This window comes from Hemiscyllium ocellatum, chromosome X, assembly GCF_020745735.1.
Source record: "Hemiscyllium ocellatum isolate sHemOce1 chromosome X, sHemOce1.pat.X.cur, whole genome shotgun sequence".
NCBI lineage: Eukaryota > Metazoa > Chordata > Chondrichthyes > Orectolobiformes > Hemiscylliidae > Hemiscyllium > Hemiscyllium ocellatum.
Genome location: NC_083453.1, coordinates 5,245,618 through 5,273,489, shown reverse-complemented (window position 1 = coordinate 5,273,489; position 27,872 = coordinate 5,245,618). Strand labels below are relative to the sequence as shown.

Genomic DNA, 27,872 nt, shown 5'->3' with positions numbered 1-27,872 from the left:
TGGTCTCCTTATTTGAGGAAAAATGTAGCAGCATTGGAGGCAGTTCAGAGGAAGTTCACCAGATTGATCCCAGAGGATTGTCAGATGAAGAGAGATTGAACCGTTTAGGCCTATACTCTCTGGAATTTAGAAGAATAAGAGGAGATCAAATTGAGGTAATTAAGATGATGTAAAGGGTGGATAAAATACGCCTGGAGTGGATGCTTCTTCCTTGAGGGGCGTTCTGGGACAAGAGGTCATCATCGTAGGATAAGGACTGACAAATTTAAAACAGAGTTGAGGAGAAACTACTTCTCCCAGAGGGTTGTGAATCTGTGGGAATTAGTTACCCCAAAGTGCGGTGGATGCTGGGACAGTGAGTAGGTTTAAGCAGAAGTTAAGACAGATTTTTAATTGGTGATGGGTTGGAGGGATAAGGAGCGAAGGCAGGAAAATGGGGGTGAGGAGCGTATCAGCGATGATCGAGTGGCGGAGCAGACTCAATGGGCCGAATGGCTTAATTCGACTCGGATGTCTTGTGAACTTTTGATGATGCACAATATAAACAGTCCCGTTTGACAGAGTGTTACTCGACTCACAACAAGGGAAGATTCCCTGTCTGCCTCTGGTAATGGAGAATCAACAGAGCGGTTGAGAGGAGTATAAATTGGGGATTATCAAGGCAATAGTGACCATAATACGGTTTAAGATGAAGGTCGAGCAGTGGGGCGAAAATCAAAAGATTTAATTGCAGGAAAGCTGATTTTGAGTAAATACAAGCCGAAAGAAGTGCAGACGCTGTAAATCAGAAACGACAACAGAAATTGCTGGAAAAGCTCAGCAGTTCTGGCACCACCTGAGGAGAGAAATCAGTTAACGTTTCGGGTAGTGTGACCCTTCCTCAGAACTGATGGTAGCTGTGAAAATATTGAAGTTTAGGCAGAAGAGAGGGTGGGTGGGGGGTGGGGGTGGGATAAGGAGTAAAGGATAGATGGGGATACGGCCCAAAGAGAGAGAAGAACAGTTGGACAGACAAAGGAGTGGATAGCGATCTGGCTGGGAGGGTGAATAGCTGTTCATGGGGCCTGTTAGTGACTAACCATGGGCTGGGTGATAGCAAGGCCTGGTGTGTGGGGGTAGGAGTAAGGACATGGGAGAGCTCAAGCCCCAAAGTTATTGAACTCGATAATGATCCTAAAGGCTGCAGCGTTCCCGAGTGGAAAATGAGGAGCTGTTCTTCCAGCTTGTGCTGAGCTTCCCTGGAACACTGCAACAAGCCTGAGACAGAGACGTTGGCCTGGGGACTGGGTGGGGTGTTCAACTGACAGGCAGCTGGAAGCTCAGGGGTCTTGTATGCAGGCAGAACATGGGTGTTCTGTGTAGACGGTCTACACTTTGTTTCCCCAATGTAGAGGAGAGCACATTGTGAGCAGTGAATGCGGTAGACTAGATTGTGGGAAGTGCAGGTAAAGTGCTGCTTCGTCTGGAGGGTGTGTTCGGGCATTTGGGTACTGAGGATTTTCAGTGGCTGATAATAGCACTTGAGAAAATGGCCCAGGTGACTATATTGACAGAAAACAAAAGGGGAAACTTTTATATAGTGTTAACAGAGTTTGTGCGTTTGTGTATGTGTGAGTGTGAGAGGGGGGAGGCGGGAAGGGGGATATACTTTCCGAAAAAGTAACAAACTAAATACGACTCAGACTCCATAAGTACATAAGAGAACAGTTGAGGGTTAGATGCAGATATTCAGGACACAGACTGCAGGGGGTAGAGAGTAAGTGGTTTGGAGAGACACAGCATAAAGCAGTTAGGAAAGCAGAGAGAAGGAAGAGAATTAAATTATCGGAGAGCGTAAAAGAAACACGACTGTTTTACAAGCACATCAAGAAGAGATGGAAGGATCTGATGGGAAAAGGACGGTTAAGAAATAGAGCATGATAACATCTGGATGTAGGTTTGCTGGAAGGTTTGTTTTCAGGTGTTCCATCGCCATACTAGGCAACATCATCGGTGAGCCTCTGGATGAAGCACTGGTGGCACGGCCCACTTTCTCTTTATTGTTTGGGTTTCCTTGAGTTGGTGATGCAATTTCCTGTGGTGATGTCATTTCCTGTTCTTTTTCTCAGGGGATGGTAAAAGGGATTCGAGTCAATGTGTTTGTGGATAGAGTGTGATACTATCTCAAGAAAATGATAATGCGGTGACAGAACTATTATATGATTATTTCGCTTTGGTGTTTACCAGGGAGAGAGAACACCCATAAGACTGACTTGGACTGATGAGATGAGGAATGAGGTAAGTGCAATTCCAACGTTTTAAAAGTGTGGAATGGATTGAATAAATGTTCAGCTCGTTTCTGTAATTCCTATACTAAAGCAGGGGGTCAGAGCATACCCAAGGAATGATAGACCAGTTAGTTGACCAACAATGATAGGAAAGATGATGGAATTCTGACCAAAGGAGAGAATAGGAGAACATCAAGAGAAGAGAACTATCATAATTAATAGCCAGTCGTACTTCAGATGGGGAATTCTTGCTTGACCAATCCTATTGAGCCTTTTACAGAAGTCCGAGATAGTGGAGAATAGCAAAGTACTGGATATAATTGATCCAAAGACTTTTGGTAAGGTGCAAACTGCAAAGGCTATGGGCCCAGACAACATTCCAGCAATGGGACTGAAGACTTGGGCTCCAGAACTTGCTGCTCCCCTAGCCAAGCTGTTCCAGTACAGTTATAACACTGGCATCTACCCGACAATGTGAAATATTGCCCAGGTATGTCCTGTACAAAAAAGCAGGACAAATCCAACCCGGCCAATTACCGCCCCCATCGGTCTCCTCTCGATCATCAGGAAAGTGATGGAAGGGGTCACCAACAGGGCTATCAAGCAGCACCTGCTCAGCAATAACCTGTTCAGTGACGCCCAGTTTGGGTCCCACCAGGGTCACTCAGCTCCTGACCTCATTACAGCCTTGGGTCAAACATGGACAAAAGAGCTGAACTCCAGAGGGGAGGGGAGAGGGACAGCCCTTGACATCAAGGCTGCATTCGGCCGAGTGTGGCATCAAGGAGCCCTGGCAAACCTGGAATCAATGGGTATCGGGGGGCAAACTCTCCGCTGGTTGGAGTCATACCTGGCACATAGGAAGATGGTTGTGGTTGTTGGAGGTCAGTCATCTCAGCTCCAGGACATCTCTGCAGGAGTCCCTCAGGGTAGTGTCCTGGGCCCAACCATCTTCAGCTGCTTCATCAATGACCTTCCCTCCATCATAAGGTCAGAAGTGGGGGATGTTCACTGATGATTGTACAGTGTTCAGCACCATTCGCAGCTCCTCAGGTACTGAAGCAGTTCATGTCCAAATGCAGCAAGATCCGGGCAATACCCAGGCTTGGGCTGACAAGTGGCAAATAAGATTCACACCACACAAATGCCAGGCTATGACCATCTCCAGTAAGAGACAATCTAACCACTGCCCCTTGACATTCAATGGTGTTACCATCACTGAATCCCCCATTATCAACATCTTGGGGGTTTACCAATGACCAGAAACTCAATTGGACTCCCCATGTAAATACTGTGACTACAAGGGCAGGTCAGAGGCTGGGAATCCTACAGCAAGTAACTCCCCTCCTGTCTCCCCAAAGTCTGTCCCACCATCTCCAAGGCACAAGTCAGGAGTGTGAGGGAATACTCCCCACTTGCCCCTGGATGGGGGCAGCTCCAACAACACTCAAGAAGCTCCACACCATCCAGGACAAAGCAGCTGCTTGATTGGCCCCACATCCACAAACACCCCCTCCCTCCCCCCACCGACGCTCAGTAACAGCAGTGTGTACCATCCCCTCCCTCTCCCCACCGACGCTCAGTAACAGCAGTGTGTACCATCCCCTCCCTCCCCCCACCGACGCTCAGTAACAGCAGTGTGTACCATCCCCTCCCTCCCCCCACCGACGCTCAGTAACAGCAGTGTGTACCATCCCCTCCCTCCCCCCACCGACGCTCAGTAACAGCAGTGTGTACCATCCCCTCCCTCCCCCCCACCGACGCTCAGTAACAGCAGTGTGTACCATCCCCTCCCTCCCCCCCACCGACGCTCAGTAACAGCAGTGTGTACCATCCCCTCCCTCCCCCCACCGATGCTCAGTAACAGCAGTGTGTACCATCCCCTCCCTCCCCCCACCGATGCTCAGTAACAGCACTATGTACCATCCCCTCCCTCCCCCCACCGACGCTCAGTAACAGCAGTGTGTACCATCCCCTCCCTCCCCCCACCGACGCTCAGTAACAGCAGTGTGTACCATCTACAAGATGCCCTGCAGGAATTCACCAAAGATCCTCAGGCAGCACCTTCCAAACCCACCACCACTTCCATCTAGAAGGACAAGGGCAGCAGATACATGGGAACACCACCCCCTGCAAGTTCCCCTCCAAGCCCCTCACCATCCTGACTTGGAAATATATCGCCGTTCCTTCAGTGTCACTGGGACAGAATCCTGGAATTCCCTCCCTCAGGGCATTGTGGGTCAACCCACAGCACACGGACTGCAGCGGTTCAAGATGGCAGCTCACCCCCACCTTCTCAAGGGGGGCAACTAGGGACGGGGCAATAAATGCTGGGCCCAGCCAGTGACACCTACACCCCCACAAATGAATAAGTTTAAAAAAAACATCAACTAGTGAATAAAATCAGAAAATATGTGAGTCACTGAGAAGTGACAGACCCGATTGCAGAGCAAGGCTGGGAGTTCAGGGCAGGCTGGTAGAAGGTTGGATGTGGCGGGGTCAGGATTGGAACCACTGCTGGTCACAATTTCCGCGGATGATTGGGAATTTTGAATCAGAAGTGCAATTTCTAATTTTGCGGGTGACACCAAATTGGGGGAGAGTAGCCATTTTGAAGAGGGCTGCGACAAATTCCAGGGGTCAGATTCATACACTTGCAAAATAATGAGCTCAGCTCAAATATCCAGAAATTGAACATGAATCTTCCAACACTGGAGGAAGTGGACATTAAAACCATTTTCTGACTGACTAGACAACACATGGGAATGAACTGGTACCCCTAACACAGTTGCCCGCATTTCAGTCAGCCCGGGTACAGAGGGCACCTTGAGGATTGGTGTGTCGGGCATTAAGAGAGAGAATGAAGACATTGTGTGGGGGGGAGGGGCATGCTTGGAGGGTACTTGAGCTGTGAACTGTCCAGGTAGAGGTCCTGTCCGAGATGGCAGCCCCTCAGTCAGTGCGGCTGTTCAATCCCTGGCTAAAACCAGTCCAGAGCCGTCTTTGCCCCTTTTATTGCAGTCAGTTCCACAGAGGTGGTGCTGCATTGCGAGAGGCAGAACAGGCCATTGCAAAGTCCTCATTGGCCCTGATCCAGCCTGACCGTGCCACCATCTGGTACCCGCTCGGCTTGGTACGCTTGCCAACCAGTGACACTCATCTGACTGGCGCTGCTGAGTCATGATGACAGCATTGGCTGGAAAGAGATCATGTGACCCTGGTTACAAAAAGCGGCTAAGCTGTTTCGAGACGGTAGCCCACTTCTAATTCTGGTTTGGAGCAGCTGGCTGTGCAGATCAAGTCCCAATGTTTTTTACGTTTGAAGCTTAACAATTAGAAATGGAGACAAATCATCTAACTGTCACTGTGCATCGCACATCACTGCTGTTGTTTGAAATGCAGCAGAACGTAGGAACACGAATGACTTTTTGAGGAAAGTGCGTTAAAATTAGAAATGCAGCGCGGGGGCAAAGGCTTCTGGGTAGCAGTGGGGTTATATCCCAGCAACCGTCACAAGGTTTGGAGGAGGAAGGGATGAAAAGGAGAAAACGTTGGTTCCTTTTGTAAGAAGTTTGTTGCTGTGAGTAGTGAGCCTGCCTCTGAGCTAGGAGCTCCAGGTTGGAGTCCCATTCCAGGAATTGACAGGCCAGGAAGGTGCATTCAGAGACGTGGTCAGAGAGGTTGAGGACTGAACCCGTGCGCCCCCCTCCGATGGTAGGCAGTATGACAGGGAGACATGCCTGCTCAACCACATCGGCGTCACCACAACCACTCTCCAACGCTCCAGGCTACAACACGGGTAAAGGTGTGTGTTCCCACGGCAACGCCAGCTCACTGTCTGATCTCCGTTACACCAGCAAGAGGTTTGTCTCAGCACGGCAACAGAACCTTCAGCCCAACCAGTCCATGCCGACCCTAATCCTAAATTAATCTGCCCGTTTGCCCCCTATCCCTCTAAACCCTTCCTATTCATATACCCATCCAGATGCCTTTTAAATGCTGCAATTGTACCAGCCTCCACCACATCCTCTGGCAGCTCATTCCACACACGTACCACCCTCTGTGTGAAAAAGATGCCTCTTACGTCCCTTTTAAATCTTTCCCCTCTCCCCTAAACCTATGCCCCTCTAGTTCTGGACTCCCCCCACCCCAGGGAAAAGACCTCGACTATTTACCCTATCCATGCCCCCTCATGATTTAATAAAACTCTATAAAGTCCCCCCTCAGCCTCCGACATTCCAGGGAAAAAAGTCTCCGCTTATCCTCCCTCTCCTTTGAGTTCAAACCCTCCAATCCCTCCAACCTCACACATCAGAATCTTTCTTGCGATCCCCTCGTGCTGATCTTTTTTTTTGCCGATCGACAGATTTTCTGAGGAGCCCGATGTTGAACTCAGTGGTTCGCGTTTGTCAAAAAGTCCCTCACTCCCCCCAAAAAAACACACGCAGTCCAGACTGTGCTCCACCCCTACCCGAGGGAGATGAAAAGTACCTTTAACAATAAAAGGGGAAGGTAGAGATGCTTTAAAAAAAAAGAAAAATATAAAATTCAGAGGGAGATGCAGGTCACTGTAATCTCCAGTTTAGTTGTACCTCTGGACTTTCAGAGATAGCATTGAAAAGTTTGGCAGGTAGAACAGGTGGACAGATTTCTTCTGTCAGTGACGTTGTGGCATTAGTGGACGAATGTTTTACTGGGCTGCGTAAGCCAGGACTCAAAGCTTAGTTATGTGAATAAATGTGGAGTTACAGTCAACAGGGCCTCGGTGAATATCTGCAGTGCACCTTGTAGATGGTACACACTGCTGCTACTGAGCGTCGGTGGGGGGAGGGAGGGGGTGTTTGTGGATGTCGGGCCAATCAAGCGGCTGCTTTGTCCTGGATGGTGTCGAGCTTCTTGAGTGTTGTTGGAGCTGCCCCCATCCAGGGGCAAGTGGGGAGTATTCCCTCACACTCCTGACTTGTGCCTTGCAGACAGGCTTTGGGGAGACAGGAGGGGAGTCACTCACTGCAGGATTCCTAACCTCTGCCCTGCTCTTGTAGCCGCTGTGTTTATGTGGTGAGTCCAGGTCAGTTCCTAGTCAATGGTAACCCCCAGGATGTTGATAGTGGAGGATTCAGTGATGGTAATGCTGTTAATAATCCAGGGATGGTGATTGAATTAAAATTTTATTTCAGGTTTCCAACATCTGCAGCATGGCTAGTCCAGTTGAGTTTCTGGTCAATGGTAACCCCCAGGATGTTGATACTGGGGGATTCAGTGATGGTAACACCATTGAACACCAAGGGATGATGGTTAGATTGTCTCTTTTTTGCGATAGTTATAGCCTGCCACTTGTCAGCCCAAACCTCAGTATCATCCAGACCTTGCTGCGTTTGGTCACTGACTGCTTCAGTGTCTGAGGAGATGGCAATGGTGCTGAGCATTGTCCAATCATCAGTGGATTGGTGGACTGTTGATCATGTGTGCAATGTCCAGTTTCTGGCTGAGATACGCTTGCCGCAGGTCGATGGGCCCAGACACTCTGGCGATCTTGTTTTGGAGCTGTTTAGCTCCATCAGCTCCTGACACTGTCAGACCGTTGCGCATTCGTGCCACGGACCTGGCAGAAAGACAACCAAACGGACAAGCTTTAGGTTTCTTTTGAAGGGCAAGTACCTCACAACAGTGGTTTAAATGCCAGGTGTGATTTGTTTTAGATTACTTACTGTGTGGAAACAGGCCCTTCGGCCCAACAAGTCCACACTGACCCGCCGAAGCGCAACCCACCCATTCCCCTACATTTACCCCTTACCTAACACTATGGGCAATTTAGCATGGCCAATTCACCTGACCCGCACATCTTTGGACTGTGGGAGGAAACCGGAGCACCCGGAGGAAACCCACGCAGACACGGGGAGAACGTGCAAACTCCACACAGACAGTCGCCTGAGTCGGGAATTGAACCCGGGTCTCAGGTGCTGTGAGGCAGCAGTGCTAACCACTGTGCCACCCACCAATCATACAATCCCTACAACGTGTTTAAGAGGCCACTTGGCCCATCGGGTCTGCACCGACCCTCTGAAGGCCATCCCACTCAGACTCACCCTCTCCCTGTAACCCTGCATTTCCCTTGGCTAACCCACCTAACCTGCACATCCCTGGATACTATAGGGCAATTGAGCATGGCCCACACATCTTTGGACTGTGAAAGGAAACCAGAGCACCTGGAGGAAACCCACGCAGACACGGGGAGAACGTGCAAACTCCACACAGACAGTCGCCTGAGGGGGGAATCGAATCCAGGTCCCTGGTGCTGTGAGGCAGCCGTGCTAACCACTGAGCCACTGTGCCACACGACAACTCTGGGTGAGAGAACCTGGAAGAAGTTTTTTTCATTAAATCATGGCTAGGCAGCATTTATTGCCTGTCCCTAATTGCCCAGAGGGCAGTTAAGAGTCACCCACATTGCTGTGGGTCTGGGGCCTTTGATAAGGCTCATCACCTCGTGGGGAAGCGGTGGCACATTGGTAACACTGTTGGATTGCCATGCCACTTGGTAGAATTGAAATTCACTGAATAAATTTAGATTTAAGCTGGTCTTAGTGATGGAGGACATGATAACAAACAGTGATTTGTCATAAAAACCCATCTAACATCCTTGAGAGAAGGAAATCTACCATCCTTACCTGGTCTGGGCCTACAAACGCTTCCAGACCAACAGTCAATGTGGTCAACTCTCAACTGCCCCCTGAAAAGGCTGAGGGAAGGCCTCTGTTCGAAGGGCAATTAGGAACGGGCTGGACTTGTCAGTGACCCTCACACGCCCTGAAAGGCAACAAAAAACAATCTGCCATAGGTGGAGACCAATCACTGAAAACATTTCTGTGTGAGCAGGACAAAATCTACCTTCTGACTTGCCTGCTTCCTCCATTTTGTATTTCACAGCCGATCACCACTGAGACAAACCAGTAGAGCTGGTCAGATGTCCTCTTGAGCTAAAATACCTCTTTTCTTCTGTCTCTCGGGTCCTGTACTCATAGAAACACCTCTGATTCATTAAAAAAAAGATGGTTGCATCATAGAAGGAGGCAATTCAGTCCATGGTGTGTGTGCTGGCTGTCCCCATGCCTTTAGCCATTCTCTCCAGACACGATCCAGTTCGTTTTTGGAAAGCGATTGGCTGAAACAGTATCCACCAATTTCCCAGGCACTGCAGTCCAGATCCTGACTGCATGCTGAGTTCAAAATCATTTTTTCCCTCCTGTTGCCTTTGGTTCTTTTCATCAACCACTTCTGGTGCTCTGCCTCCACCAATAGGGGGCAGTCTCTGTGGATCTGCTATGTCCAGGCTCATAATGGTTCAGCTGGCGTCCATCCCAGCTCCTCTTGGAGGGAAACAACCCAAGCTTCATCTGTTGAATGCTACAGGAATACTCTTAGCTTCTCACTTCCCCCTCCATTGCGAGAGACTCTTCGAAGGCTGACTTTCCCTTTGGCGGTTTAAGTTCCATGGCAACAACTTGCTTTGACACGATGGAGTAAAATCTCCCATGGCACAGCGACTGGTGAAACAACCCTTTTGGCATTGAGCCACGGAAAGGGTTTCGGAGAAGGAGCCGAAATGATGAAAGGGATGTGCTTTGTTCCAGAACACCTGAGAGGTGAACAGAATGGGAGCGAATCATTCAAGAGTCAAGCATCGGTCCCTTCCCCCTCCATTCTCCCACAACAAAATCTTCCGTTGAACTGACATACCCAGTGGAGGCTTTGATAAGGTCGGGAATGGTCGTGAAGCTTAGAGGCCAAGGGACCCAAGCAAAGTTGTCAAATTGGTTCCAGAATTGGCCAAATGGTGACAGTCAGGGGTTTTTATTTTCCAACTGGAAGCCGGTAACCGATTTGGTTCCACAGGGTTTGGTGTTGGGGCCCTTGTAATTTGTGTTCTACAGGAATGATTTAAATGTTGGGAGGCCATGTTGTGGCTGTACAGGACATTGGTCAGGCCACTGTTGGAATACTGCATTCAATTCTGGCCTCCTATCGGAAAGATGTTGTGAAACTTGAAAGGGTTCAGAAAAGATGTACAAGGATGTTGCCAGAGTTGGAGGATCTGAGCTACAGGGAGAGGCTGAACAGCTGGGGCTGTCGGAGGCTGAGGGATGACCTTATAGAGGTTTATAAAATCATGAGGGGCATGGATAGGGTAAATAGACAAGGTCTTTTCCCTGGGGTCGGGGAGTCCAGAGCTAGAGGGACATAGGTTTAGGGTGAGAGGGGAAAGATATAAAAGGGACCTAAATGGGCAACTTTTTCACACAGAGGGTGGTACGTGTGTGGAATGAGCTGCCAGAGGAAGTGGTGGGGGCTGGTACATTTACAACATTTAAAAGGCATCTGGATGGGGACATGAATAGGAAGGGGTTAGAGGGATATGGGCCGGGTGCTGGCAGGTGGGACTAGATTAGGTTGGGACAAGATTCGGCTGGGATATCTGGTCAGCATGGACAGGTTGGACCAAAGGGTCTGTTTCCGTGCTGTACATCTCTATGACTTGATTGTAGGAGGGTTAATCAGTAAGTGTGTGAATGATGTGAACATTGATAGGGAGGTAAACAGTGAGGAGGGTAGTCTTGGCTTCCAGGAGGATAGATGTGAAAAGCGCAGCGCTGGAAAAGCACAGCAGATTCGGCAGCTTCCAAGGAGCAGGAGAATTGATGTTTCAGGATATGGCAGGCTGATCAAAGGCACATACGTGGGTCTCTTACGGTATCAGGACAGGTGAATAAAGTGGTAACAAAGACATCTGGGATACTTGCGTTTATTAGCTGAGGCAGAGAGCTTAAGAGCAGGGAGGTGATGCTGGAACTGGACAAAACATTGGTTCCTCCAACAGCTCGAGTATAGTGAAGAGTTCTGGAGTCCACATTATAGGAGGGATGTGACTACACTGGAGAGGGGGCAGGGGAGATTTACCAGGACATAGCCTAGTCTGGGGCAGTGGGGATTTACCAGGATGTTGCCTAGTCTGGGGCAGTGGGGATTTACCAGGATGGTGCCTGGTCTGGGGCAGTGGGGATTTACCAGGATGGTGCCTGGTCTGGGGCAGGGGAGATTTACCAGGATGTTGCCTGGTCTGGGGCAGTGGGGATTTACCAGGATGTTGCCTGGTCTGGGGCAGGGGGATTTACCAGGATGGTGCCTGGTCTGGAGCAGGGGAGATTTACCAGGATGTTACCTGTCCTGGAGCAGGTGGGAGTTACCGGGATGTTGCCTGGTCTGTAGTGTTTCTGTGATGGAAAAAGATTGGACAGACTGAGGTGTTTTCCTTGGAGATTGAGGAGGGGACATTACTGAGATGTATCCAATACTGAGCGATATAGACGGGGTGGACAGGAAGGAACCTTTCCCCTGACAGCAGGATCAATGGCCAGGAAGCGTCGACTTAAGACAAGAGGCAGTATGTTCAGAGGAGATGGGGAAAGACCTTTATCCCAAGTGCGTGGTGGGAATCTGGAACTCCCTGGGGTGGGAGAGGCAGAAACCCTCAGCGCATTGAAGAAGGATTTAGATGCAGACAAGGCTCTGGGCCCAGTGCTGGGGAATAGTCAGCGGGTTGTTTTTGACCAGCACAGACAGGCCCAGTTTGGAATGGAAGGCCTGTTGTTCTGCTGGTGACCTTCTATAAATCGGTGACGCTGCAAAGCGAAGTCCCGTTGTTTGTGAATGAGCTCCTGATCGTTTACTCAGTCGATCGACGGTGTAGCTATTTGCAGTGTCTTTCTGAAAGGAATGATTGGTCATGTTCCCTTGCTTCCAGCATGCGTCCTGTCAGGAATCCCCTGTGCTGTCTTTTGCTGGTCACGTTGCCTCTGGGAATTTTCTTCCTCTGCCTTTGGTCGCTGAAGCCTGACCGTGTTGTCGACGTCAGGTACCGATTTCCTGGGATTTCTGAGGGACATCTGCGGCAAGCGGTTTGGGAACCGTCGGAGAAATATGCCCACATCTCCTACAAAGTGAAAGAGATCGTGGCTGGGTGAGTCCGTACTTGCCTGTCTCAGCATTTCCATCACGTGGAGGGAGCCCCGGCCCTCCTGGGACTTCCAAACATTCGGTTTGCCTTCTGTACCTGAGGATTCAGGTTTCCATATCCACATGATCACAACTGGGGGGGGAGGGCGGAGGTGTGCCTCAGTTGAGGACTGAGCTGAAGGGGGGATGTCTTCACCCAAAGAGTGGGCCAGCCTGGGCAATACTCTGCCACAGCAAGTGGCTGAGGCCAATACGTTGGTTTCAAGCAGTTAGATTTCGTTAGAATCAAAGAATAGTCATAGAATCATTGACTGAAGTGTCCACACCGACCTTCCAAAGAGCATCTTGCCCAGACCCACCGTATCTCCTGTAAACCCCACATTTTCCCCATAGCCAACCCACCCTAACCTGCACATCCCTGGGCACTATGGGACAATTTAGCACAGCCAATCCACCCTAACCTGCACATCCCTGGGCACCATGGGACAATTTAGCATGGCCAATCCACCCTAACCTGCACATCCCTGGGCACTATGGGACAATTTAGCACAGCCAATCCACCCTAACCTGCACATCCCTGGGCACTATGGGACAATTTAGCATGGCCAATCCACCCTAACCTGCACATCCCTGGGCACTATGGGACAATTTAGCATGGCCAATCCACCCTAACCTGCACATCTCTGGGTACTATGGGACAATTTAGCATGGCCAATCCACCCTAACTTACATATCCCTGGACACTATGGGACAATTTAGCACGACCAATCCACCCTAACCTGCACATCCCTGGACACTATGGGACAATTTAGCATGGCCAATCCACCCTAACCTGCACATCTCTGGGTACTATGGGACAATTTAGCATGGCCAATCCACCCTAACCTGCACATCCCTGGGCACTATGAGACAATTTAGCATGGCCAATCCACCCTAACCTGCACATCTCTGGGTACTATGGGACAATTTAGCATGGCCAATCCACCCTAACCTGCACATCCCTGGGTACTATGGGACAATTAAGCATGGCCAATCCACCCTAACCTGCACATCCCTGGGCACTATGGGACAATTGAGCATGGCCAATCCACCCTAACCTGCACATCCCTGGGCACTATGGGACAATTGAGCATGGCCAATCCACCCTAACCTGCACATCCCTGGGCAGTATGGGACAATTTATCATGGCCAATCCACCCTAACCTGTACATCCCTGGGCACTATGGGACAATTTAATTCTTGAACGTCCGAATGATTGCCTTTATTAATTTTGGTTTCTGAAGCTAGTTGTGAAGAAGTATCCAACATGTGTCCAGCCTTTGAGTTGTCAGTGTGTTTTGACGCCCACAAAACTCTTTCTCCTTAGGCTTCTTCCAAAGAATGGCTGCCGATGTGAGAAAGAGGAGCCTGTGATAAATCTCCCATTTGCCAAGCACCTTTTCCACCAGGTTTCCGTCCAACAGTTTGAGCAGGTCTTCAGAGAAACTGAACGGGAGGAATTGAAGAAAAGGAGGGAACAGGAGTATCAGCAATTTCTGCAAAGGTATGTCGTCCTAACTAGCACCACATCCATCAAGGCCTTTGCCGTTTTGCAAGCATAAAATAGATATGCAAATGTTCAATGAAGACTGACAGCCGGTCCCACAGCAACGGCCTCCATGGTGATAGAAGCCCCAGTATAGGTGTCCAGAGCCTGTGCCTGAATTTGTTCATACATTGTTCCCTTTTCACTCAGGAATCAGTAAGAGAGGCTGCTAATTCTTGCTTGTAACGGCCTGAACAATCCGGGCCTACGTTCTTGATCTGAATTTAATTAGCTAACAAAGGTTGACCGTTAACAGTTCCTGCTGTATCTCCATGCCAACCTTGGCTCAACCAGTCAGCACCCTCTTCTCAAACTGTACAACTTGATATTCCGTTTTTAAGTTTGGCTCCTGTTGAGGGTGCCAAAAAACACTTCAATTTTATTTCTCGTTTTAGAAATATTTAGGTTCTGCATTACCCAGCGATTTATTCTTCACAGGAAATGATGCCGTGTCACATGATAGCACCCTCCCTCACAACCCTGTGGCAAGATGAAGCCTGCAGGAAAGATGTTTCTTAAACGTTGCTGACTCCTTCCCTACTGTCTGCAACCCACACCCACCTTCCCCCAGCTCCAGATTGACAAGGCCCACCACTGCTTTTTGGAAGGTTTGAGGTATCCGTCCAGGGCACCTGGAGGTGGCATTGTCAATGTCACCCCCTGGTGCTGCCAGTCTCCCCATCCATGGGAACGCTGATCAGTCAACAGTGGCTCAGATATTGGTGGGTGTTCTTAAGGAACTGGGAGAGGTCAAAGGGGGCTTTTCCAGCAACAGAGAACCTCAAGTTAACAAGTCAAGCAGTCGATCACCTGCAAAACTTCACTACATCGTTAGTCTTGTGATGGTACTGTGGCTTTAAGGGGTGTGTTTTGGTCAGATTTCTTTTGGAGAGAGAGATTGGGGGACAGGCGCTGAACAGTCTGAGAAGATAAACACCTTGTGAAGCCTCAGGTTTTTTGTTTTAAGAAAGAAGGTTGGAACAATAGAAGCGGTCTGAACGGGTGGGGTCAAACTCCCATGGAATGAGGATTTTCAGTTTTAGCTGTCAGCAGTTGTTGCTGGGTTCCCAGCAGTGTTAGAAGCTGTGGGAAATCTCTGCCCGGCTCCAACACTAGCTCAGAATTTTCTCCAAATGTTTTTCCTCTTGGGGTCACAGAGGTGCATGTGAGACAGCCTGTGTTCTGAATTTGCCTTTTGCCAAGGGTGCGTTTATGGTGGTACTATAATGCAACAGTTTATTTGTAGCACTGAGTTCCGTTCTGGTCACCACCTTATAGGAAGGATGTGGAAGCTTTAGAGAGGGTGCAGAGGAGATGTACCAGGATGCTGCCTGGGCTGGAGGGCAGGTCTTATGTAGAAAGGTTGAGGGAGCTAGGGCTTTTCTCATTGGAATGAAGAAGGATGAGAGGTGACTTGATAGATGCATACAAGATGACGAGAGGCATAGATACAGTGGATAACCAGAGGCTTTTTCCCCAGGGTGGAAATGTCTGTCATGAGGGGGCATAACTTTAAGGTGATGAGAGGAAGGTTTAGGGGCGATGTCAGAGGTAGGTTCTTTACACAGAGAGCGGTGGGTGGGTGTGACACGGAGAGCGGTGGGTGTGTGTGACACGGAGAGCGGCGGGTGTGTGTGAGACGGAAAGCGGTGGGTGTGTGTGACACGGAGAGCGGCGGGTGTGTGTGACACGGAGAGCGGCGGGTGTGTGTGACACGGAGAGCGGCGGGTGTGTGTGAGACGGAGAGCGGCGGGTGTGTGTGACACGGAGAGCGGCAGGTGTGTGTGACACGGAGAGCGGCGGGTGTGAGACACGGAGAGCGGCGGGTGTGTGTGACACGGAGAGCGGCGGGTGTGTGTGTGACACGGAGAGCAGCGGGTGTGTGTGACACGGAGAGTGGCGGGTGTGTGTGTGAGACGGAGAGCGGTGGGTGTGTGTGACACGGAGAGCGGCGGGTGTGTGTGACACGGAGAGCGGCGGGTGTGTGTGACACGGAGAGCGGTGGGTGTGTGTGACACGGAGAGCGGCGGGTGTGTGTGACACGGAGAGCGGCGGGTGTGTGTGTGACGGAGAGCGGTGGGTGTGTGTGACACGGAGAGCGGCGGGTGTGTGTGACACGGAGAGCGGCGGGTGTGTGTGACACGGAGAGCGGCGGGTGTGTGTGAGACGGAGAGCGGCGGGTGTGTGTGAGACGGAGAGCGGCGGGTGTGTGTGACACGGAGAGCGGCGGGTGTGTGTGACACGGAGAGCGGCGGGTGTGTGTGAGACGGAGAGCGGTGGGTGTGTGTGAGACGGAGAGCGGTGGGTGGGTGTGAGACGGAGAGCGGTGGGTGTGTGTGAGACGGAGAGCGGCGGGTGTGTGTGAGACGGAGAGCGGCGGGTGTGTGTGACACGGAGAGCGGTGGGTGTGTGTGACACGGAGAGCGGCGGGTGTGTGGTAGGAGAGTCAGAGACATGAGGGACATTTAAGCGGCTCTTGGATAGACACATAGTAGAATGAAGGGTGTGTAGGTTAGACTGATCTTAGGGCAGGATAAAAGGTCAACACAACATCTAGGGCCGAAGGGCCTGGATTGTTCTATGTTCTCATAGTTACTGTATCTATTAGTCTATTAAATTTTCCAATACAGTTCTTCGTTCTTCTGTTGAATTTTAACTGTGTTTTGGACCAATCAAATTGCATCCGGAATGCAACGTCTTACATTGAAAATAAGAACGAAGTTAAGGTCGAGACGACCTTCTGACTATTTTGAGGGTCTGGTCCAATCCACAACAGCCTGCAGCGAGCTCTCGATTGGGATTAGCTTCTGAAGTGATGTCTGTTTTCCTGAGCGCCTCTTGCTTTCTGTGCTGTTTACACAGGTCCCATTCCTCTGCCGACGTCATGATCATCGCCAAAGCCAACACCCCTCTGGAATACCCCACGCAAGGGCTACATGTCCAGCCCCTCAAAACCATCGTCATCCCAGGTCAGAACCCACGCACTCTCAGTGGCTGCGCGAGATATCTGGCAACCTTTTCAGACTGTCATCGCTGAAGGTGGTTTTCATTTTTGGCTAAACGTGCAGGTTCAAGGAAAGGGGCTGAATAGCCTGCTGTTCCTGTGTGACAGGCTGGAGGAGAGGGGCTGAGTGGCCTCCTGCTGTTCCTGTGTGACAGGCTGGAGGAGAGGGGCTGAGTGGCCTCCTGCTGTTCCTGTGTGACAGGCTGGAGGAGAGGGGCTGAGTGGCCTCCTGCTGTTCCTGTGTGACAGGCTGGAGGAGAGGGGCTGAGTGGCCTCCTGCTGTTCCTGTGTGACAGGCTGGAGGAGGGAGAGGGGCTGAGTGGCCTCCTGCTGTTCCTGTGTAACAGCCTGTTGCAATCCTACGGCTTCCTCCGTGTCGCTCCTAATCCAAGAGAGCGATGAACGGCCCGAACAAACCGCTCAGCACAAGGGACAGCACCAAACACTGGCCTTGTGTGTGATACCCACACCCCACCAAAGAATTAGCGAAAGGTTAATGCATCCAGCTTGCTTTTAAAGAGGACTGCCTGGAGTTAGATTTCAGCAGCTGAGGCAGACCATGTTTGTCAGGGATGTCAGGTAAGGATCATGCATTTCTGCAGTACCTTTCACGACCACAGGATGGCGGAAAGCCCTTGACAGCCAGTAAATGACATTGCGCAGCACAGTTACTGTTGCAACCTGGGGAAAATGGCAGGCAATTTGGACAACAGCACTGTGATCAGTGGCCTAGTCATCCATCTCTTGTGAGGTCGGTCAAAGGATGTATCTTGGCCCTCATTTGAAACAGCCCCACAGGGAGCTTTTCTGAGGGCAAATGGGGTCTCCGTTTGCCAACTTATTGGTGAACTGGTCCTTCTAACAGCACAGCACTCCCTCAGTACGACACTGGGAGCCTTGGCTTGGAATCGAAGTACTGCCAGGGGGTTTGAACCCTTAACATTCAGACTCTGAGGTATAAGAGTTACCACTGAGCCCCAGCTGCAGTACATAACCGCAATTTAATGGAAAACTGAGGTTTGACACCCAATTCACAAGTGTTTGGTGAATTAAGCTGAGCAATGGGAGTAGAGTTTTATGAATGATCAATAAACTCAGTGATTTTTGCAAGGTTTGTGAAGGTTTGTAGCTCAGGTTGAGGTTTAGGGTGTAGGTTTGTAGCTCAGGTTGAGGTTTAGGGTGTAGGTGTTGCTCGCTGAGCTGTAGGTTTGCTATCCAGACGTTTCATTACCTGGCTAGGTAACATCATCAGTGGTGACCTCCAAGTGAAGCGAAGCTGTTGTCTCCTGCTTTCTATTTATATCTTTCTCCTGGATGGGGTTCCTGGGGTTTGTGGTGATGTCATTTCCTGTTTGTTTACTGAGGGGTTGATGGATGGTATCTAGATCTATGTATTTGTTTATGGTGTTGTGGTTGGAGTGCCAGGCCAGAGACATGCCAGAGAATTCCTAGAGGCCTGGCAGGTTGTGAGTTGAAGTCCTGCCCTGACCGAGATGTGAATCTTTGCCCCTCCCCAGTTGCCATCAGGCAAACTGTCATAAAAACTGAACTTGTTCGACCGAGGAAGGAAGACTGGCTCAGTCTGGCCGACATGTGATTCTAATCCAGTCCCAGTACAATTGGCTCCCTCTGGGCATCCCGGGACAGGCAATAAAGTGGCGTTGCTCACCTCCCGCGAACATGTGTTTAGAGGAAAGAAAAATTCACGTGAAGCCAAATGCGACCTTACTCCTAATGTGTTTTGTTTCTTGCAGGTTTAAGTTTACAAGCTCCGTCCAGGAAACTGTATCGGGTAAGATATCTACAAGCACTCTTTGCCTGGTTTAAAAATCCCACAACACCATAAACTAGGTTATAGTCCAACAGGGTTCATTGGAAGCACACTAGCTTTCAGAGTGACGCTCCACGAACACCTGATGAAGGAGCGACGCTCTGAAAGCTAGTGTGCTTCCAATTAAACCTATTGGACTATAACCTGGTGTTGTGGGATTTTTAACTTTGTACACCCCAGCCCAACACCGGCATCTCCAAATCTTTGCATGGAGCTCGTTGTGAATAGGTTTCATCCCTTTCCTTCTCTGTGCACCTGAAGAGTTGAATATTGCAGTTGCAGGAACAAAGGGGCCTCCTGTCTGTTGCCTTACACCTGTCCGTTGCGGAGTTAACTTGCAGAGTTAACCTGTTATTTGCTGAATGTCAGTTGTCTCTGGACATGAGGTCAAGCCGTACCCCCAGCACGGTTTGTTCCTGCGCTGACGTCTCCCTATTGACCACCCCACTGATATATCCGCCAGCTTCAAGGGAGTGGGATCTGGCTGTGCGCAAATGGGGGCGCTGCCTTTTCGACACTTTGCCTGCGCAGGAAAGCGCTTCCTCAGCTGGAGTGGGGCCCTGCCGTTGTGCAAAGCGCTAAATAAACGCAGGACGTCCTTCGCATTAAGGCTGCTATTTGAGCTGGGCAGCTGTCAAAGGTGGGAGAAGTGGCTGTGGGGGTTGGGGGGGGGAAGGTGGGGAAGGTGGGGAAAGGAAATGGGGTTGATCTTTGAGCCTGGATCAAGGGGGCTGGTAGTGAGCTGCCTGGGACTGCAGAGCCCGGGGTGGTTTTGTCCATGTGGTCAGTGCACTGTCACCTCCTCCCGTTCCTGAATGCACAATACTGGATACTGGCTGTGATCTAACCTGACTGTGGCTCTGAAAGGAGCTGATGGGTCCCTTTCAATCAGTGACCAAAACTAAGGGCATAAATTCCCTTAGGGTTCAATTCCCGCCTCAGGCGACTGACTGTGTGGAGTTTGCACATTCTCCCCGTGTCTGTGTGGGTTTGCTCCAGTTTCCTCCCACAGTCCAAAGATGTGCAGGTTAGGGTGAATTGGCCATGTTAAATTGCCCACAGTGTTGGGTAAGGGGTAAATGTAGAGGTACAGGTGAGTTGCACTTTGGCGGGTCGGTGTGGACTGGTTGGGCCGAAGGGCCTGTTTCCACACTGTAGGTAATCTAATCTAAAAAAATATTGTTATTATTATTAAATTCCATGGCATAAGCAGTGGGAATATGGAACTTGCTCCTACAGGGAGAGCACGTAAGTTGAACATGATCAAAAGATTGTGTGTGTTTTCCAGCCCCTGCTGTGAACTGGGTTGGGGGGCGGAATCAGATCTCGTGATATTTTTTCCACACTCCATGGCCAATCTATGAAATAGTTACACCGTGTCAAGGAACAGGAAAAACAAATGGTATAGATTTTCTGGGCTTTGAAAGCATCTTCTGGCTCCCCATATTAACGAACGGTTATTGCTCATAGAATCCCGACAGTACAGAAACAGGCCATTTGGCCCAACAAAGCCACACCGACCCTCCGAAGAGTATCCCAGCCAAAACCATTTCCCCAACCCTATTATTCGACATTTCCCCCTGACTAATGCACCTAATCTACACATCCCTGGGCACTATGGGACAATTTAGCACGGCCAATCCACCCTAACCTGCACATCCCTGGGCACTATGGGACAATTTAGCATGGCCAATCCACCCTAACCTGCACATCCCTGGGCACTATGGGACAATTTAGCATGGCCAATCCACCCTAACCTGCACATCCCTGGGCACTATGGGACAATTTAGCATGGCCAATCCACCCTAACCTGCACATCCCTGGGCACTATGGGACAATTTAGCATGACCAATCCACCCTAACCTGCACATCCCTGGGCACTATGGGACAATTTAGCATGGCCAATCCACCCTAACCTGCACATCCCTGGGCACTATGGGACAATTTAGCATGGCCAATCCATCCTAACCTGCACATCCCTGGACACTATGGGACAATTTAGCACGGCCAATCCACCCTAACCTGCACATCCCTGGGCACTATGGGACAATTTAGCATGGCCAATCCACCCTAAACTGCACATCCCTGGGCACTATGGGACAATTTAGCATGGCCAATCCACCCTAACCTGCACATCCCTGGGCACTATGGGACAATTTAGCACGGCCAATCCACCCTAACCTGCACATCTCTGGGCACTATGGGACAATTTAGCACGGCCAATCCACCCTAACCTGCACATCTCTGGGCACTATGGGACAATTTATCACGGCCAATCCACCCTAACCTGCACATCCCTGGGTACTATGGGACAATTTAGCATGGCCAATCCACCCTAACCTGCACATCCCTGGGTACTATGGGACAATTTAGCACGGCCAATCCACCCTAACCTGCACATCTCTGGGCACTATGGGACAATTTAGCACGGCCAATCCACCCTAACCTGCACATCTCTGGGCACTATGGGACAATTTAGCACGGCCAATCCACCCTAACCTACACATCCCTGGGCACTATGGGACAATTTAGCACGGCCAATCCACCCTAACCTGTCCATCTTTGGACTGTGGGAAGACACCGGAGCACCCGGAGGAAACCCACGCAGACACGGGGAGAATGTGCAAACTCCACACAGACAGTCGCCCCGAGGGTGGGTTTGAATCCAGGTCCCTGGCGCTGGGAGGCAGCCGTGCTAACCACTGAGCCACCGTGCCACCCATAAAGGGGATAGAGAGAAAGGTTACTGATCAGTCGGTGACTGCACTGTTGCATCTCACGAAATTCTGAGCACTTCATGCAACTGAAAGATGGGTCCCATCAGGGATGGGTTTGTTTCAGGCATAAGAGATCCTGCCGTGAGAGTAGGTCTTCTGAGAGAGGAAGCCCTAATATTGTCAGTCATCAGCCGGAGCGTATTAATGGGAAAGGGGTGAGGCTTTGAATGATGCTGAGAAACATTCCTGGGGGTAAATTGGGTGGAAATTGTTTGCAGAAAGATCAAGGTCAGATGAAGGGAACAATGCACAAAAGGAAAAGAAACATCTCGGACGTGGGGAAAACAGTACTGGGATTGCCAGGAGTTGAATTAGTTTGCATACGAGCCCTGAGCCTGATAGGAACAAACAAGGTGGGCAAGACAGCTGCTGGAGATGATTCTGACCAGTCGCTCTACATAAGTGCAACAGGTTTGTAGCTGGTTTGGACAGCGAAGAGAGTTACCTCAGAGTACAACGGGATTTTGATGGGATGGGCCAATGGGCTGAGGGGTGGCAGATGGAGTTTAATTCAGATAAATGTGAGGCGCTGCATTTTGGAAAGGCAAATCTTAGCAGGATTTATACACTTAATGAACAGGAAATTTGACGTTTCGGGCATAAGCCCTTCATCAGGATGAAGGGCTTATGCCCGAAACGTCGAATTTTCTGTTCCTTGGATGCTGCCTGACCTGCTGCGCTTTTCCAGCAACACATTTTCAGCTCTGATCTCCAGCATCTGCAGACCTCACTTTCTCCTTATACACTTAATGGTAAGGTCCTGGGGAGTGTTGCTGAACAAAGAGACCTTGGAGTGCAGGTTCATAGCTCCTTGAAAGTGGAGTCACAGGTAGATAGGATAGTGAAGAAGATGTTTGGTATGCTTTCCTTTATTGGTCAGAGTATTGAGTACAGGAGATGGGAGGTCATGTTGTGGCTGTACAGGACATTAGTTAGGCCACTGTTGTTGGAATATTGCGTGCAATTCTGGTCTTCTTCCTATCGGAAAGATGTTGTGAAACTTGAAAGGGTTCAGGAAATATTTACAAGGATGTTGCCAGGGTTGGAGGATTTGAGCTACAGGGAGAGGCTGAACAGGCTGGGGCTGTTTTCCCTGGAGCGTCAGAGGCTGAGGGGTGACCTTATAGAGGTTTATAAAATCATGAGGGGCATGGATAGGGTAAATAGACAAAGTTTTTTCCCTGGGGTGGGGGAGTCCAGAACTAGAGGGGCTTAGGTTTAGGGTGAGGGGGGAAAGATATAAAAGAGACCTAAGGGGCAACATTTTCACACAGAGGGTGGTACGTGTATGGAATGAGCTGCCAGAGGAAGTGGTGGAGGCTGGGACAATTACAGCATTTAAGAGGCATCTGGATGGATAGGAAGGGTTTGGAGGGATATGGGCCGGGTGCTGGCAGGTGGGACTAGGTTGGGTTGGGATATCTGGTCGGCATGGACGGGTTGGACCGAAGGGTCTGTTTCCGTGCTGTACATCTCTATGACTATAACCAGTGAAGAACTGTCGCTCCAACTCACCAAGGCAATACTCTTTCCTGACTGCAATGGTTTGTGGAGAGTAAGGCAGTTTCCTGATTCTGTTCTGGATACCATTCAGGAGGTCCGCACGGTTAGGTACAGTTTGTGACCTTTCCACTGCTCCGAAAGCATCTGAACACAGACAGCGTGAGGTTGGTCTGGAAGTGAGTATGGCTGATGTACTGCTCTGTGAGACATGATGGAAACCGCGATCACAGACCGCAAGCAGAACCTGGTGCAACTTCTCAGAGGGAACTCACCAGATAAATCTGAAGCTGAACAAGCAAGCAACGTAACTGAAGCTGCCCAAAGCCGTGTACATTGTTCCGATCCTGACACAGTGAGAGATGGAGCAGAGAGGCAGGTCTGGAAGCAAGGCAATGAGGTTTTGGATGCATGAACTATTTTGCAACATCAAATCAGAATCAGAGTGTGAACCTGTGCACCTCATTGCTCTGATGTGGAGTGGTTTTGAGGCACGGACCAAGAAGCCACTTACACTGGAACCAACAGATGGCAGAGATGTGAGGAATAAGGCTTTTTGCGCCCCTTGTTTGTCAGTATTTTAATCAATACCTGTTTGAGAGGGGCAAAGTGAAGATGATCATAGAAATGATAGAATCCCTACAATATGGAAGCAGGCCATTCAGCTCATTGAGTCCACACTGACCCTTCGAAGAGCATCTTACCCAACCCACGATCCTATCCCTGTGGCCCCACATTTCCCATGGCCAATCCACCCTAACCTGCACATCCCTGGGCACTATGGGACAATTTAGCATGGCCAATCCACCCTAACCTGCACATCCCTGGGCACCATGGGACAATTTAGCAGGGCCAATCCCACCCTAACCTGCACATCCCTGGGCACTATGGGACAATTTAGCATGGCCAATCCACCCTAACCTGCACATCCCCGGGCACTATGGGACAATTTAGCATGGCCAATCCACCCTAACCTGCACATCCCTGGATACTGTGGGACAATTTAGCATGGCCAATCCACCCTAACCTGCACATCCCTGGGCACTATAGGACAATTTAGCACGGCCAATCCACCCTAACCTGCACATCCCTGGACACTATGGGACAATTTAGCATGGCCAATCCACCCTAACCTGCACATCCCTGGGCACTACGGGACAATTTAGCATGGCCAATCCCCCCTAACCTGCACATCCCTGGGCACTATGGGACAATTTGTCATGGCCAATCTACCCTAACCTGCACATCCCTGGGCACTATGGGACAATTTAGCGTGGCCAATCCCCCCTAACCTGCACATCCCGGGGCACTATGGGACAATTTAGCGTGGCCAATCTACCCTAACCTGCGCATCCCTGGGCACTATGGGACAATTTAGCATGGCCAACCCACCCTAACCTGCACATCCCTGGGCACTATGGGACAATTTAGCATGGCCAATCCACCCTAACCTGCACATCCCTGGGCACTATGGGACAATTTAGCATGGCCAATCCACCCTAACCTGCACATCCCTGGGCACTATGGGACAATTTAGCATGGCCAATCCACCCTAACCTGCACATCCCTGGGCACCATGGGACAATTTAGCATGGCCAATCCACCCTAACCTGCACATCCCTGGGCACTATAGGACAATTTAGCACGGCCAATCCAACCTAACCTGCACATCCCTGGACACTATGGGACAATTTAGCATGGCCAATCCACCTTAGCCTGCACATCCCTGGACAATATGGGACAATTTAGCATGGCCAATCCCCCCTAACCTGCACATCCCTGGACACTATGGGACAATTTAGCATGGCCAATCCACCCTAACCTGCACATCCCTGGACAATATGGGACAATTTAGCATGGCCAATCCACCCTAACCTGCACATCCCTGAGCACTATAGGACAATTTAGCATGGCCAATCCACCCTAACCTGCACACCTGTGCACTATGGGACAATTTAGCATGGCCAATCCCCCCTAACCTGCACATCCCTGGGCACTATGGGACAATTTAGCATGGCCAATCCAACCTAACCTGCACATCCCTGGACAATATGGGACAATTTAGCATGGCCAATCCACCCTAACCTGCACATCCCTGGGCATTATAGGACAATTTAGCATGGCCAATCCACCCTAACCTGCACATCCCTGGACACTATGGGACAATTTAGCATGGCCAATCCACCCTAACCTGCACATCCCTGGACACTATGGGACAATTTAGCATGGCCAATCCACCCTAACCTGCACATCCCTGGGCACTATGGGACAATTTAGCACGGCCAATCCACCCTAACCTGCACATCCCTGGACACTATGGGACAATTTAGCACAGCCAATCCACCCTAACCTGCACATCCCTTTACAATATGGGACAATTTAGCATGGCCAATCCACCCTAACCTGCACATCCCTGGGCACTATGGGACAATTTAGCACGGCCAATCCACCCTAACCTGCACATCCCTGGACACTATGGGACAATTTAGCATGGCCAATCCACCCTAACCTGCACATCCCTGGGCACTATGGGACAATTTGTCATGGCCAATCTACCCTAACCTGCACATCCCTGGGCACTATGGGACAACGGATCATGGCCAATCCACCCTAACCTGCACATCCCTGGGCACTATGAGACAACGGATCACGGCCAATCCACCCTAACCTGCACATCCCTGGGCACTATGGGACAATGGATCATGGCCAATCTACCCTAACCTGCACATCCTTGGACTGTGGGAGGAAACTGGAGCACCCGGAGGAAACCCACACAGACACATAGAGAATGTGCAAACCCCACACGGACAGTCGCCTGAGGCTGGAATCGAACCCACGTCCCTTGCGCTAGAAGGCAGCCATTCTAACTGCTGAGCCACCGTGCCGCCTCATCTGACAGCAAACCAGCTCTCCGCCTCCCTCCCCCCACCTGGAGACCATTTTGGCCTGGTTACCTGTCCTAATGTCTCCCTGTGTGGCTTGTTGTCAACTGTTATTTGTGATGATGGTCCCTTGAGGCACCTTGGGATGTTTGACTAGAAATCACCTGTCCCTGCGAATTATCGGGAAGGTTTTGATACTGTCCAAATTACCAGCACCAGTAATTTCTCGGACGAAGACATGAGCTGCTAAACTTTTTGTATTTTCTCCCTTCTCAAGGCGTAGTTGTTTGATTTGAGTGTTGGCTGGGTGCTTTGAAAAGTAACTCCCTCCTGGGAGCTGTTCAGACCCGTCTGTTAGAAGGCAAGAAGACGGAATTTGTATCTTTTTATCACAGGTATTGCAAAAATGTTGCATTGCTGGTTCTTTTTCTTTTGCCTGGAGTGTGTCGACTCTGCCTTTCCCAGTCCCCACTTGTCTCTCGACCACACCCCAGAGCTCCAGCTGCACTGTATATTTGCCGAGATTGATTAACCCATAACTGCGCTGATTTCAACTGGAGCAGTCTTCCTTTTTCATTGGGCATGGGCATCGATGGCTGGGCCCAGTATTTATTGCCCCTGTCCCTAATTGCCCCCGCCACCTTGAATAGCAGCAGTCCATCTGGTGGAGGGACACCCCCACAATGCTATGAAGGAGACTGGATCAGGCTGGGTCGATCAAATGCTGTACTCATGTACTGTTTGTCAAGGGGTGTGAGGCAAAGATGGAAGCAGGGAGGTACATTACAGATTAAGCCATTAAATGGCGGGACAGAGCCGGTCGACCCCGATTTCACACCCCTGTTCTTGTCACAGGTCCCTCTCCAGGCTCGTCCACATCCAGAAACTGTAGATTGTGATTGTTATCGGTGAGGAGCAAGGACTTTGTTGCCAAGGGGCAGGGGTGTAGCTCACCAGCAGATTGAGGCTCATCCTGTCCTTTGTACAGGGCTTCGGGGGTGACGGCTGCACGCTCAGCCTCCATATCTAAGGAGGGATCGACTTGTATCGGGGGGTGGGACAGGGACCACGTTCTGATCTCTGTGTCTAAGGAGGGATCTACTTGTATCGGGGGGTGGGACAGGGACCACATTCTGATCTCTGTGTCTAAGGAGGGATCTACTTGTATCAGGGGGTGGGACAGGGACCACGTTCTGATCTCTGTGTCTAAGGAGGGATCTACTTGTATCAGGGGGTGGGACGGGGACCACGTTCTGATCTCTGTATCTAAGGAGGGATCTACTTGTATCAGGTTTGGGACAGGGACCACATTCTGATCTCTGTGTCTAAGGAGGGATCTACTTGTATCGGGGGGTGGGACAGGGACCACATTCTGATCTCTGTATCTAAGGAGGGATCTACTTGTATCGGGGGTTGGGACAGGGACCACATTCTGATCTCTGTGTCTAAGGAGGGATCTACTTGTATCGGGGGGTGGGACAGGGACCACGTTCTGATCTCTGTGTCTAAGGAGGGATCTACTTGTATCGGGGGGTGGGACAGGGACCACATTCTGATCTGTCTGTACCTAAGGAGGGATCTACTTGTATCGGGGGTGGGACAGGGACCACGTTCTGATCTCTGTGTCTAAGGAGGGATCTACTTGTATCAGGGGGTGGGACGGGGACCACGTTCTGATCTCTGTATCTAAGGAGGGATCTACTTGTATCAGGTTTGGGACAGGGACCACATTCTGATCTCTGTGTCTAAGGAGGGATCTACTTGTATCGGGGGGTGGGACAGGGACCACATTCTGATCTCTGTATCTAAGGAGGGATCTACTTGTATCGGGGGTTGGGACAGGGACCACATTCTGATCTCTGTGTCTAAGGAGGGATCTACTTGTATCGGGGGTTGGGACAGGGACCACGTTCTGATCTCTGTATCTAAGGAGGGATCTACTTGTATCAGGGGGTGGGACAGGGCCCACGTTCTGATCTCTGTATCTAAGGAGGGATCTACTTGTATCGGGGGGT

The 27,872-nt window shown here is 50.4% G+C and overlaps 1 protein-coding gene across 1 annotated transcript in view; it reads left to right on the top strand.

Moving 5' to 3' along the window:
- LOC132805729 (beta-1,4 N-acetylgalactosaminyltransferase 1-like) overlaps positions 1-27,872 on the top strand; it is a 116,545-nt gene that overhangs the window by 21,863 nt on the left and 66,810 nt on the right. Inside the window, exons 3-7 of the mRNA XM_060820950.1 lie at positions 2,227-2,277; positions 12,067-12,282; positions 13,645-13,821; positions 16,726-16,832; positions 18,622-18,659. Coding sequence (XP_060676933.1) covers positions 2,273-2,277; positions 12,067-12,282; positions 13,645-13,821; positions 16,726-16,832; positions 18,622-18,659 — 543 coding nt within the window. The 5' untranslated portion in view covers positions 2,227-2,272. The remainder of the gene's footprint in view (positions 1-2,226; positions 2,278-12,066; positions 12,283-13,644; positions 13,822-16,725; positions 16,833-18,621; positions 18,660-27,872) is intronic.